Source organism: Rattus norvegicus, chromosome 10, assembly GCF_021556685.1.
Source record: "Rattus norvegicus strain SHRSP/BbbUtx chromosome 10, alternate assembly SHRSP_T2T, whole genome shotgun sequence".
NCBI lineage: Eukaryota > Metazoa > Chordata > Mammalia > Rodentia > Muridae > Rattus > Rattus norvegicus.
The window spans coordinates 112,833,950-112,846,935 of NC_141543.1; the positions used below are offsets into that span (position 1 = coordinate 112,833,950).

The following is a 12,986-nucleotide window of genomic DNA, read 5'->3' on the forward strand; positions in this document are numbered from 1 at the left end:
ATCCAATACAACAGAAACATGTTTATTTTATTGACTGCAGAAGGAGAAAATGATGTGCCCTTTGTCCTTGTCCACCCAGTCAACAAAGCACTCCTCTGCCATCTCACATGTAGCTGAGTTCTTGTGCATCACGACAGCGCCCCCTTGTGGAAGAACATGGAAACAGGGAACCTTTTCTCCACTCACATTAAAACATTACTTTGAATAAAAAATAAATCACCCTTACAGAGCTGGGCCCTGATGCTACATTTGAGGAATAGAATGCATCTGGATGGAATGCTCAGGAAAACAGCAGCCCAAGGAGACCTACACCCCACCCCACCCACCCAGTCCAGAGGTGTGTGCTCTCTACGCTGCTGACTGTCCTCACCTGGCCCTGTGGCCCTGACACTGTGGCTCCCCTCTTTTCCCCTCAGCCCAACCCCAGGACTCCAGCTTGTAACTAGCTGGGTGTCCCTTCTTGCCCCAAAGAGGACCATCAGCAGAGCTGTGGACTGGGGTACATTCTTTTTTTTTTTTTTTTTTTTTTTTGGTTCTTTTTTTCGGAGCTGGGGACTGAACCCAGGGCCTTGCGCTTCCTAGGCAAGCGCTCTACCACTGAGCTAAATCCCCAACCCCATGGGGTACGTTCTTGTCCTCATGTTTTCTGGGTACTCTCACTTATCCTAATTTTTCTGGAACTTTTTTTCTACACTTATTATTTTATGTGTGTGGACACACAACATAGTGTGTGTAGAGGTCAGAGAACTACTTACAGGAGTTGGTTCTCTCCTACTATGTGTAGGTTCAGGACACTGAAATCAGGTCGTCCGGTTTGTGTTATGTGCTTTAAAGGTCACGCCATCTCACTGGCCCTTTCTCAGCTCCCTAATCCTGTTTCTTCTCTGCAGGTAGCCTCTGGGCACAGAAGGTTACTAAGGTGCTGCCTACACCTGCGTGGCATTGGAGGCCAACCCTGAAACATCTTTATTCTCCAACCCAGTGTGAGCTTGCCTATCTGGGAAGGGAAAGTTTGTCTCTAACCACATGTATCATTTTAAATGATTCCATTTGTAGCAAAAGACAAGGTTGAGCTTCATTTCTGTCACCTGTGCATCTGTGTATAAGTCTGTCCACATGAATGCAGGTGCCTGTAGAAGAAGTTGGATCTCCTGAAGGTGAAGTTACAGGCGGTTTTGAGCTGCCAATCAAGGGTATTAGGAACTGAACTCGGGTCCTCTAGAAATGCAACAAGTGTTCTTAAATACTGAGCTATCTCTCCAGCCCCTTACCAGTCACTCTTTTTTTGAGAAGCCTGTGGCACATACCTTCAAACCTTCGGTGACCGTCATAGTCCTCAGAGCAGGGAACCTCAATGAACCTGCCTTCTAGGACCTCACCACGATGGGCCACAACTTCAGCAACATCATCATCGATCCCTGCACTACTCCAGAGCAGGAATGTGACCAGAGCAAGGCTGACCCCAAGGGCCACAATCCTTAGCCATGTCCTCTGTGCCTCCTGAGGCAGCCGGTCCTTCTTGGTGCTAAGGGTAGAGAACAAAACCACTGGATGCAGCCATCATACTAAACACACCAATCAAAACCACAAGCTGTTCACGCTGGATGTCACCAGGCTTGGGCTGTGCCTGCATTGATCTCTGATCAAAATGGATGGACCCCAACAATCCTGAGATATTGTAGGTACTCGTGGGCTAATTATGAAGCAGCTGGTGTGAAATAAGGCATTCGCTTTCATCCACAACCCACTCAAGCTTATCAGGATGCCCACCATGCACCACCCCTTGGAAGAGCTTCCTAGGCAGTATGTGGTCTTGAAATATAGGTTCCATTTCTTAGTTACCAATTCAGGTGTGGGTTTGACAGAGGCTCACAGGCCAGTTTTGGACAGGTGAGGTGTTAAAGGCTGAGATGAGATAACCAGCAGAGGGAGATGGGGCATGCAGCAGAAAGGAGACATAAAGACTCGGAAATGGTCCCTAGCGAGAGAAACCTGCTCAGGAGACTGAAAGCAGCTTCAAGGAGCTTCCTGTGGATAGGACCTCTGTGCAAAGCTTGGAGGTGGGCAGCCACATGGTGATTTCATTATAGAAGGGGTGCCGCAGGATATTCCAACGAAGTCACACCCGCAACATATCACACCCACACTACTTCCACGCCCTCTCCCTAAGTCACGCCTGCTTGCGTCGCAGTAGGGCTGGCTCCACCTGACACCTTCACCCAGGAGCCAACCCAGACACAGGTCAGACCCCGCCTTGTCACGACCACGCCCCATCCTGTCAGGCCCCACCCCCCGGGATGGCCACACCCCACTCTGCCACAGACACCGCGATCACGACCACGCTCCACCTCCCTCCGACCCAGCCCTCGGAATGGTCATGCCCACACACCAGTCAGGCTCCGCCCGCTGTAGCGCGCGGCCTCCTGGACCCGAAGGATCCCGCTACCTGTTCGCGTGCCGGCGTTCTGCTGCACTATTTCCTTCGGGAACTCTGGGTGGTCCTCTCCGCTGAGGCGCCATCGGGCGAAGCCGTCGCAGAGCCAGGCGGGACACGAGAACCACCAAACTCGGGGCAATAGCTGCGACCGCGAAAGCGAGGCGGGAACGGTGTAGGGACGCGGGAGCGACGCGCTCGGTCCTCGGCCGGCTCGCGGTCAGGCGAGAGCAATCGGAGGCCGAGCGGTGCCGGGGGAGGGGAGCGGGGGAGGCGGGGCCTTCTCGGCCCTTGGCGCTGCTCCCCCGAGGCACCTGCGGAGTTGTACGTTCTCCGGTAGCAGTGCTGCGTGACGACGTGGGTGAGTCAAGCCCACAGCCTCCGGTTGGGCTGGACCAGGATGACCTGTCTCCTATGGCCGTCGCCCTCTCTCCCCCGATGGCGCTTTGAGAATCCTGTACTGAGAGTGGCGGGTCGGGGTTGGGGATTGAGGGCAAAGGGAGGAATGGGTGTGTGTGTGTGAGGAGGAGGGTGTGGTTCCTAAGGCTAGAACTTTTGAGTCCTTGCAAAGGACGAGCATGTGAACCCATGCAACTGGATGCACAACTCAGTAACTCTCCTTAATAATCGTTTGTGGTTTTACAAAAGGCAGGGAAACTGTTTCTTTAATATCCTGGCTGCTTCAGTATCATCCAGAAATTAATTTTTTTTTTGGTTCTTTTTTTCGGAGCTGGGGACCGAACCCAGGGCCTTGCGCTTCCTAGGTAAGCGCTCTAACCACTGAGCTAAATCCCCAGCCCCCAGAAATTAATTTTAATGGAAACTACAGTCAGCTCTGTTATATGGTAGAGCTTATTCCCTTTTCAAGTTATTGTTGTTATTATTTGCAGTAACCGAGGTGATTCCCAGGGCCCCTGGCATAATGAGCAAGGGCTGTATCATGAAACTAGCCATCTCCCCAAATTATCATTGCTGTAATTGTTTTTCAGTACTAGGAGTTGAATCTAAGACTTTATACATGCTAGACAAGTGTTGTACTACTAAGCTGTCCAGTCCGTATTTTACTTGTTAGTATGGAGACAGGGTCTTATTAAGTGGCCAAGGCTAGCTTTGACCTTCCTTGATAGCCCAGGCATGCCCTAAACTTTAATCCTTCCTCAGGAGGGGGCAGGGTGGGACAGGTGTTACTGGTGGGTGCCACTGCCACGCTTGCACAGTTTTTCTGTTGCTATAAATTGTAATAATCTCACAAGGAAATCGATGGTTTCCTATTTCAGGGCAATTCACAATACTGTATTTGAATGCGGAAATAAACTTGGATTATTTTCATATTAGTAAAATTAGTTTCGTCTGGCTTAGTAGAGCACAATTGGCTGGTATCAGAACTGAAAAAGAACGGGGAGGAGAGCTGTGTCTGCTCCTCTTTATAACTTAAGTTCTCTCCACCAGGAAGAAGTCACAGAGATCCTGTTATAGACGTTCCAAGAAAAAAAAAATACCAACATGACATGTTCCACACCATTTAAGATGAGATTAGTTCATTTGGACCTTAAAGGAGCACCTCCAAAGGTTTCATATCTCTCTGAGGTAAGGACTCCCTTCACCTCTAATGACCTTTTACTCTGCAGAATTGAGCACTGGTCAAACAACCCTGAGGCCTTCTGGATCACGGTGGTGACAGAGCATAGGTGTTTCATTTTCTCTCAGTTCCCCTCAGAACCAGGCAGAACACCTGGGCGGCACAAAGAACAGAGGAACTCATGACTTCTTTGCTGTGGTTGAATTGTTTCCACCCATAAGATGAGTTCAAGTCTTTGCACTTTGGTGCCTGTACATATACCCTTACCTTAAAATAGTCTTTGGAAAATTGACCAGTTGAGATGAGGTCATACTGGGGTTCTGTGAGGCTGAATAAGAAAAGCGGATTGATTATGTTTGGGGTCTGTATGCTCTCCCATGTGTTCATGTGAAGATCAGAGGTCAACAACATTCTTATTTTATTCATTTACTTATTTATTTTGGAGACACGGCCTCTCACTGAACCTAGAACTCACCATTTCACATAGTCAGAATCTGCCTGTCTTTACCCTGCCAGTGCTGGGGTTACAGGCACACACCACCATCCCTGGCTTTTATATGAGTGTTAGGGATCCCAAACTCAGGTAAAAGAGGAGATTTTAGACATAAAGTTGAAAAGGCACCTCAGTAAGGACACCTGAGACATCAGAAGTGAAGTGATACTGTCACAAACTAATAAACCAGGAACTGGAAGAGACAAGAAGGACTCTCCCGTGAGACCTTCTGAGAAAGCATGGCCTGCCAACTCCTTAACTAGAGTCCTGACCTCCAGGACTGTGAAAGAAAGCCCGCTATTTGAAGCCACGTCATTTGTAGTCATTTCTAACAGCAGACATAGATTCTTCAACATGAGCACAGTGCGCTCGCCTGTAACCCCAGTACTTCGGAAATAGAGGCAGGCGGTTCAGGAGATCAAGGCCAGTATTGATCCCAAAGCAAATTCAAAACCATCCTGAGCCATATGAGACATTGTCTTGTGTGGGAAACGGGTAAGACAGCTCAGCAGTAAAAGTGCTTGCCGAGGGGCTTAATAACTGAGTCTGAGTTCTGGGGACTTGTATTATGAAGGGCAAGAACCAGCTCCTCGCCCTTTCCTGTGCCCTTTTAAGGTTGTCTCAGTACTTTAAGAGGCTAACACAGAAGGGTAAAGGAAGTCTCCATAAAACCCAGAGAGGAAAACTGCACCTCCTCTTTGGATCCTGTCTGGAGTCACAGATGAAAAGACAAAAATAAATAAATAAATAAATAAATAAATAAAAATAAAAAAAAACCAGCTCCTACAGATTGTCCTCTGACCCCCACATGTGTTTGGGACAAGGACACACACACACAGAGTCGGTTATTAACTTACTCAGTTAACTACTGAAAAAAAGGTTTAGGCATTAGGTAGCTCCACAGATTCCAAAACCGGAATAAGCACAGCCACATCCTGGCTCCACAAAGCCTGTGTGGGGTGAGCAGCCTTAGAGGAAGGTGATAAAGCAAAGAGGAAAGGGGATTATATCGATGTTGTGACCAAAAGACCTAGAAAATACTCCCAGGTAGATGTTACCCACATCCAGAAAGAATTGGGAGAAATTTTTAACTGGCTTGAATTTGAGGAGGAGTGTATAAAATGAGTCAAAAAAAAAAGTACGGAGGCTCTGGAGGACCATAAGACTCAAGTCAGAGACTTAAATAAGGACAAAACATTGGGAGAAAGTAAAGAGAATGTTCAGATAACCAGGAGAAAGGAGGCAGACACCCACGGCAGCCTCAGGAGTGACCATACTGGGTTGGAGTACCTAATGTTCATGGCAACAACAGAAGACAAGCCCGGTCAGAGGCCTATCTCCATCCCAACCACACGTACCTGTTCTTTAAATGAGCAGGACTGGTGGGTATGAGGTGTAGTGGTGTTGTGAGTGCCTGCCTGACATTTGGGAGCCTTAAGATCAGTCCGTAGTACCTTGTGAATAATAAGTAGATTGTGGTTAAACTCCACGTGAACACAGAAGGACAGCAAAGATGAGAAAAAGATGACAGCCTTAATAGCATGGAAACAGTGAAGTGTGTAATGGGACCATGAAGCAAAATAAAGCGAGGTACTCGGGTGAGATAAAAGATAGAAGGAGCTAGCAAAGAAATTCAGAATCGGGGGCAGAAGACACTGAACTGGGACGATTAGACAAAAGGATGTGAAATTGCTGCCTGCAGAATTCGGGAGTAAATTGAGAGGGAACATTCAGAAATGAAGACTAAGTTGGAAGCATAAAAGTAGTGTACCATAAAAAGCATGGTATTTGGAAGTAAATGGCAAAATCCAACATGAAGAGGTATAAAAAATCATGAGCTCTTCTGTAAGCAGCCTGAGTGATTTGTGGACATGGTTTGCCACTCATTTAGCCTAGAAAACTACAAAACACACAAATCAAGAAGGTCATATCAGCCACACATAGTGGTCTGCTCTTAATCCCAGCACTCAGGAAGTAGAGGCAGGCGGATCTCTGAATTTGGGGCCAGCCTGGTCTACCAAAAGAGAAAAAAAAAAAAGTTCCAGGACAGCCAGGGCTGTACACAGAGAAACCCTGTCTTCAAAAAACACTCACTTTTAGAAACCAAGGAATTGCCCAAACCATCAAGAGTATGCACATTCAAAAGGCAACCAAGGAAATGGCTCATTGCAGAAAACCAGTGTTCAGTTCCCAGGATCCACATCCGGGGACTCACAGCTAGTTGCCCATAAGTCCATTTCCAGGGAATCCAATGCTCTGTAACCTTTATGGCTACTCCATGCAGTTGGTGCCATAAACTCACACAGGCACACACATACACATAAAATGGACAAACTTTAAAAAAAAAAAGTGTGTCATTGAGATGGCTGGTTGGGTAAAGGTTAAAAAAAAAATCAATGTATCATTTCTGATATCTGATATATAGTGGTCGAGTTGGCAGTTTAACAGTAGCATCAATAAGTATGTCAAAGCCAAGTAGTGGGGCCAAACTTAGGGTCAGTGATCCAAAAGGAATACTAAATTCTGGGTGCAGGTCCTTAAAATTCAGTACAAATGCCAGGCAGCCATGGCACATTCCTTTAATTCCAGCACTCAGGAGGCAGAATCAAGTGGATCTCTGAGTCCGAGGCCAGCCTGGTCTACAGAGTGAGATCCAGGTCAGCCAGGGCTGCACAGAGAACCCCCCACCCCCTAACTCCCCCGCACCGTGCGCAAAAAAAAAAAAACCAGCAAGAGCTAAACATGATGGTATGTGCCTGTAGTTAGCATTTGGGAGACAGAAGCAGGAGGGTTAGGAGTTTGAGGTCATCTTCAGCTACACAGCAAGTTCAAGGTCAACTACCTGAGACCCTGTCTCGAAAACAAAAACAAACAACAAAGTATGTCTAGTCACTGAACATACCCCAGTGAGAAAGCACCTGAGATACACAGCCCATTTACAGAGCCCATAAGGGATCAACCCACATGTGATCTCCCCCTGCCACATCTAGATGATCCTCAGAGAAAAGAACCACACTATTCCTCAGCTAGAGCTGTCTGTGAAGGAAAGATGTCCTAAAGAAACTGAAGAAACAAAAGCATACATTATGGGAACAAATTCTGCATTAGAGAAATACAATAATACTAAGAAAAAGGCTTGTTGGTGATATAGACCAGCGCTATAGTAACTTCGAGGCCAGGTTTTACTACATGAGAGCCCCTATTTTGACACACACACACACATCCCACCAAGAAGGGTGGAGGGAGAAGTAGGCAAGATAAAAAGGGAAGCTAGCAGTAATTCTAACGAAATACTATCTACAGTAACTCAGGGCAGTACAACCTGGGGAAGAATCTGAATCCTGGGGTTACATCAAGTCCTGGAATTACAGGATTTAAGAGGCTGGTATAAGAAGGCAAGAGGGTTACGCACTGGAGTGCAGTGTCGTACCCTGTCTCAAAAGGACAATATATAGCTGGGAAGCAGAGGCAGTCAGATCTCTGTGGGTTCCAGGCCAGCCAGGTCTACATAGTGAGACCTTGACTCAAAATTAGCACAAGATACTGCTTTAAAAATATCTTCTCGGGGCGGGGGGGGCTGGGGATTTAGCTCAGTGGTAGAGCGCTTACCTAGGAAGCGCAAGGCCCTGGGTTCGGTCCCCAGCTCCGAAAAAAAGAACCAAAAAAAAAAAAAAATCTTCTCAAGAAGAATAAGGTGGTCAGCGGATAAAGGTACTGCCCGCCTAATGAGGTGAGTTTGTTCCCTGGGTCCTACATATAGGAAGAAGAGAACTACTCCCCAAATTCTCTGATCTTCACGTGGGCGCCATTCCACCTCCCCCATACACACACAATAAATGTATTAAAATTTTATTTTCTATCTGCTCGGGGCAGGGGGTTGGGGATGGCTTTTACATATAATTTCAGCACTTGCGAAGTAGACTTCTGGCCTCTTCACACATATGTGTGTATGAGCACATATATGCAAACAAACAAAAAAAAGTACTTTAAAGTGTGTATATCTGACCCAAGCCACAGGATTTTGAAACAGGAAAATTTGAGAATGAAGAGTGTTAAGGGGTTACTAATAACTGGGTTGGTGGAGTCGGAGTTATGGTCTTCTAAGTTCTTAAAACAGTTTGAAAAATAAATCGGAGCATTCGCAAGTGAGATGATAAAGTATTCCAGACAAAAAGAAAAGTAAAAGTTAGCTTATGGCCATGTTTATACAGCCTAACAGTGAAAACCTCTGTTACCATCTACAACACAAAAGCCCAGAAGACTCATGTCTGTGCGGTCCCAGCCTCCCTAGTCCCAGCCTCTCAGACATCCCAGCCCACAGCAGGAGCTGCCCAGGAGGTCTATGCAGGTGTCCTGAGGCCAAGGGGAGCTCAGGGGAAGCCATGCCACCATCATTGCATTGACCCCTGATTACCTCAGAGATTGACAGATTACTTCTCTCCTGCTCAGGTTGCCTCTGATTTGTACTCACTCAACACCCATTTTGTGAATCATCTCCAGCTGATTTTCAGCCACCAATGATTTCCTTGATTGGGCATGTGTCGGAACTTTCCTGCACTTTAAGAAAGAAAACATGTGGGGCTGGGGATTTAGCTCAGCGGTAGAGCGCTTGCTTAGGAAGCACAAGGCCCTGGGTTCCGTCCCCAGCTCCGAAAAAAAGAACCAAAAAAATGAACCAAAACAGAAAGAAAACATGTTACACATCACAGAGAACATTGGAGACTGAGAGTTGTTTTAAACATAGATAGAGGCCCCGTCACTGGTGCCTACATTTTGATCTCAGACCAATAAATAAATCAATCCCAAGTATTCTGTAGGCACAAAACTCCTTGAAGATAAGGAAATCCTACCCTTTTCCTAGAGATAAGGAAGGAAGTGGTAAAAATGGGAGGAAGGAGCTCGGAGACTTTGAGCCCTACCCCTGCACGCCTGAGCACACATGAACACATGCATGCACACATACCCCCACCTGCTTTTCCTTCCCAGGGACTGAACTCATCTATCTCTTCAGAGCTGTTCTGGTGCCCCTAATGCTACATCACACAGGTTCTTGTGTGGCAGACCCCTCTGGCCTGGCTCCAGCTGACTCTCCCAGCGGGCCAAAGTCCTCCTCGTCTGAACCACCAGCGTTGTTTATTGTTATCCAATGGCACATAACACTCCTGTGCAAGCATCAAATACACAACCTGGATTTAACGTTTGCAAGAGAAATATGAATATCAGCTCCCATCCCTCTCCAAAACCTAGAAAGGAAAAGGCGCACACTTCATCCGAGTCCTGTGTTGTTCAGATTGCCACTTTCCCAACACTCTCTGTCTCTATCTAGGTGTTTCCCCTGTTCCATGCACTCGGTGCGAATGGTCTCCTCATTGAGTATGAAGACATGTTTCCCTATGAGGGCCACCTGAGGCTGCTGAGAGCCAAGCATGCATACAGGTATCAAAGCTAGCAGAGGATGCTGACTCGGGGCGGGCGAGGGGAGGGCTACCAAGAAGGAAGGCATGTGCATACTCTGGGTGGGCTAATTGGAAACTAACATTTTACATCCCTTTTTGTCTCCCTATGTGCATATATATATATATATATATATATATATATATACACACACATATACATATATAACATGTCCATATATATATATATATATATACATATATATATATATGGACATGGGAGGCTGGGACAGGATGATTGTTGAAAGTTAAAGGCCAGGGGCTGGGGATTTAGCTCAGTGGTAGAGCGCTTACCTAGGAAGCACAAGGCCCTGGGTTCGGTCCCCAGCTCCGGAAAAAAAAAAAAAAGAACCAAAAAAAAAAAAAAAAAGAAAGTTAAAGGCCACCTTGGGCTGCAGATTGAAATCCTGTCTCAAAAACAAAGAAACAGACAAACCTAAAACACTTATAAAAATAAAACATTGGGTTGGAGAGATGGCTCAGGTGTTAAAAGCACTAAATCTTCTTCCAGAGGACCAGGTTCCATTCCCGGCTCCCACGTGGTAGCTCACAAGGCAGTTAAAAATGTGTATACAGACAAGTGCAGGCAAGACACTCACACAATTATCCTCTCATATATTACATGCCAACTGCAGTTTTTCCTCCCTTCCCTCCTCCTAGCCCTACCCCCACCTCCTGTCTCCCGTGGATCCACTCCTGTTTCCCTTCAGAAAAGAACAGACGTCTCAGGGATATCAACCACTCATGGCATAATAAGTTACAATAGGACCATGCACATACCCTAATATCAGGGCTGCACGAGGCAGCCAAGTAGGGGGAAAGAAGCCCCAAAAGTAGGCTTAGAGACAGCCCCTGCTCCCACTGTTAGGAGTCACACAAGAACACAAAGTTACACAACTACAACATGTATGCGGTGGACCTAGCTCAGACCTACACAGGCTCTCTGGTTGCTGGATCAGTGTTCCTATGAGCCTTAGTTAGTTGATTCTGTGGGCCATGTTCTATAGTATCCTTGATCCCCCTGGTTCCTGCAATCCTTCCTCCTGCTCTGAGTAAAACATGTAGAGGCTTGAGAGATTTCTTTGTGTTATGGAGCATACATGCATACATTTAGCACACACACATGTGCAGAAAATATTTTTAATTAAAACATGTACATTAACAGCAACAGGAAGCATTTAAAAGAGAAAGTAAATATCTATTCTGACCCTACAAGGAAGAGTAAGAAGTCACGGGACAGCTGGGACTGGGCTGTGTTTATAGCCACATGGGATTGTTTTCCTCATGTGTTGTGTGTGTGTGTGTTCACAGGAGTGTTTATATTTACATGTGTATGGGTGCACATGTGTGTAAGTACATGTGGAAGCCTGAAGTTGACATCCCAACTCTTTATCACTCTCCACTTTATTTAACTGAAGCATCATCTTTGGTTGAATCCGAACTGCGTATTGCAGTTCGACTTTTAACCTTGGAATGCATAAGCAAGTGGGAAAATACTAAGCCTTTCATAGGAATCAAGACTAAAACAACTATGCAAGGACATTTTAGCTGCTGAATCACTGAAGCTGGGGATGTAGCTCAGTGGTGAGAGTGCTAGCCTAGCATACACAAGCAGGTTAGGAGAGTATAGATACGATCCTTGCTGATTCTTTAGTTAGGCACAGTGGTAACTAACTGCCTATAATACCAGCACTTGGATAGCCCAGGCAGGAGTGTGACCACCATGCTAGAGGGTGGTTTGGCTCTGGGGTTCCCAGTTCTCCATTGCACATGCACCTGTAGGTTTGCCTGCTTTCTGTGCTCTGCTGTTCTAAACAGTGAATATCTTTGTCTTTTAAAATTAATGGGGTTCAGTGGGGGCAGTGAGGGGACCCTTTCTTAGGTTAGGAGCTGCACAAATGTAGCTGAGAATAAGTTTTGCCCTTGGGCCAGTCTGCCAACCTCGTTGTGTGGGATGACTCTGTAGCCAGTTCACATAAGATGCAAAGGGGCAAGGGCTGGGCTGGGCAAAAGTGGAGTGCCAGCCAGGCTGACACAAGCCTCTGTGTACTCTTAATACCCCAGCCCCTCGGAAGTTACAGAGATCCTGCGCCTGGCCAGACTCAGTGGGCTGGAAGTTGTCCCCTTGGTGCAGACGTTTGGACACATGGAGGTGAGTGGGAGGAATGACAGTTACAGGCATGGGTGTGAGGTTCAGAGACGGCCTGGGCTCCAGCGCAGGGCAACAGGGCCTGAAGGGTAGGTAGCAGCAGCTAAGTGCTGCCTGAACTGTTCTCAGCAGCACCAATCTGTAAGCAGCCAGAGAGCACAACTCTTGGTCAGTGCAGCTTCACTAGGAAGGAAGGAAGCCTTCCATTTTTTTTTTTTTAAAGATTTATTTTATTTATATGCGTACACTGTTGCTGTTTTCAGACACACCAGAAGAGGGCATCAGATCTCATTACAGATGGTTGTGAGCCACCATGTGGTTGCTGGGAATTGAACTCAGGACCTCTAGAAGAGCAGTCAGTGCTCCTAACCACTGAGCCATCTCTCCAGCCCCTCCATTTTTTTTTTACTATGTCATTTTACCAGTATTCAAAATTATTCCACATATGTAAGACAGACAACTGAGAGGCAAACATGGTGTTAATTTAATGGCTTGTAGGATGCAATTTCATTCACTCCTCTAAAATAAAATTTAAAGGGGGAAAAAAAAGAGACTGGAGTGGCTAGAGCTGTTGAGAGCACTGATGTTTTTCCAGAGAACCCAAAAGGGATTCCCAGCACCTACAAGGCAGCTCAAAACAGCCAGTTCTAAGGGATCAAATGCTCCCGTTCCGGCCTCCGTGGGCACTGGACACATGTGGTGCACAGACCCCTAACCCTAACAAGCTGCACATCCATAGAAGTAAGAAGAAGCTGGAGATCTGGCTCTGGAAAGTAACTTACTTGGCATGTGCAGAACCCCGAGTTAAAGTGCCAACACCACAGAGAGGGGGGCAGGTTTGGGGGGAGGGAGGAGGAGGAGGAAGAGGAAGAAGAGGA

At 46.6% G+C, this 12,986-nt stretch overlaps 2 protein-coding genes and 1 non-coding gene across 26 annotated transcripts in view; 2 read left to right on the top strand and 1 right to left on the bottom strand.

Moving 5' to 3' along the window:
* Window positions 1-2,653, bottom strand: part of Ogfod3 (2-oxoglutarate and iron-dependent oxygenase domain containing 3) — a 27,341-nt gene extending 24,688 nt beyond the window's left edge. Inside the window, 2 exon segments of the mRNA NM_001013976.1 lie at window positions 1,308-1,525; window positions 2,447-2,653. Coding sequence (NP_001013998.1) covers window positions 1,308-1,525; window positions 2,447-2,520 — 292 coding nt within the window. The 5' untranslated portion in view covers window positions 2,521-2,653.
* Hexd (hexosaminidase D) overlaps window positions 2,391-12,986 on the top strand; it is an 18,923-nt gene continuing 8,327 nt past the window's right edge. For 11 of the 24 annotated variants that reach the window (XR_015630101.1, XR_015630104.1, XR_015630105.1 and 8 more), the window contains exons 1-4: window positions 2,391-2,795; window positions 3,884-4,021; window positions 9,833-9,942; window positions 12,024-12,111. Coding sequence is in view for 3 of the 24 variants with exons in the window: in XM_087569170.1 (XP_087425296.1) it covers window positions 3,938-4,021; window positions 9,833-9,942; window positions 12,024-12,111 (282 nt within the window). In the remaining 21 variants the exon portion in view is untranslated. 24 annotated transcript variants of the gene reach the window in all.
* LOC120095457 (small nucleolar RNA SNORA26) lies at window positions 5,109-5,229 on the top strand. The gene has a single exon (XR_015632492.1). It is a non-coding gene; the product is annotated as a small nucleolar RNA SNORA26 (small nucleolar RNA).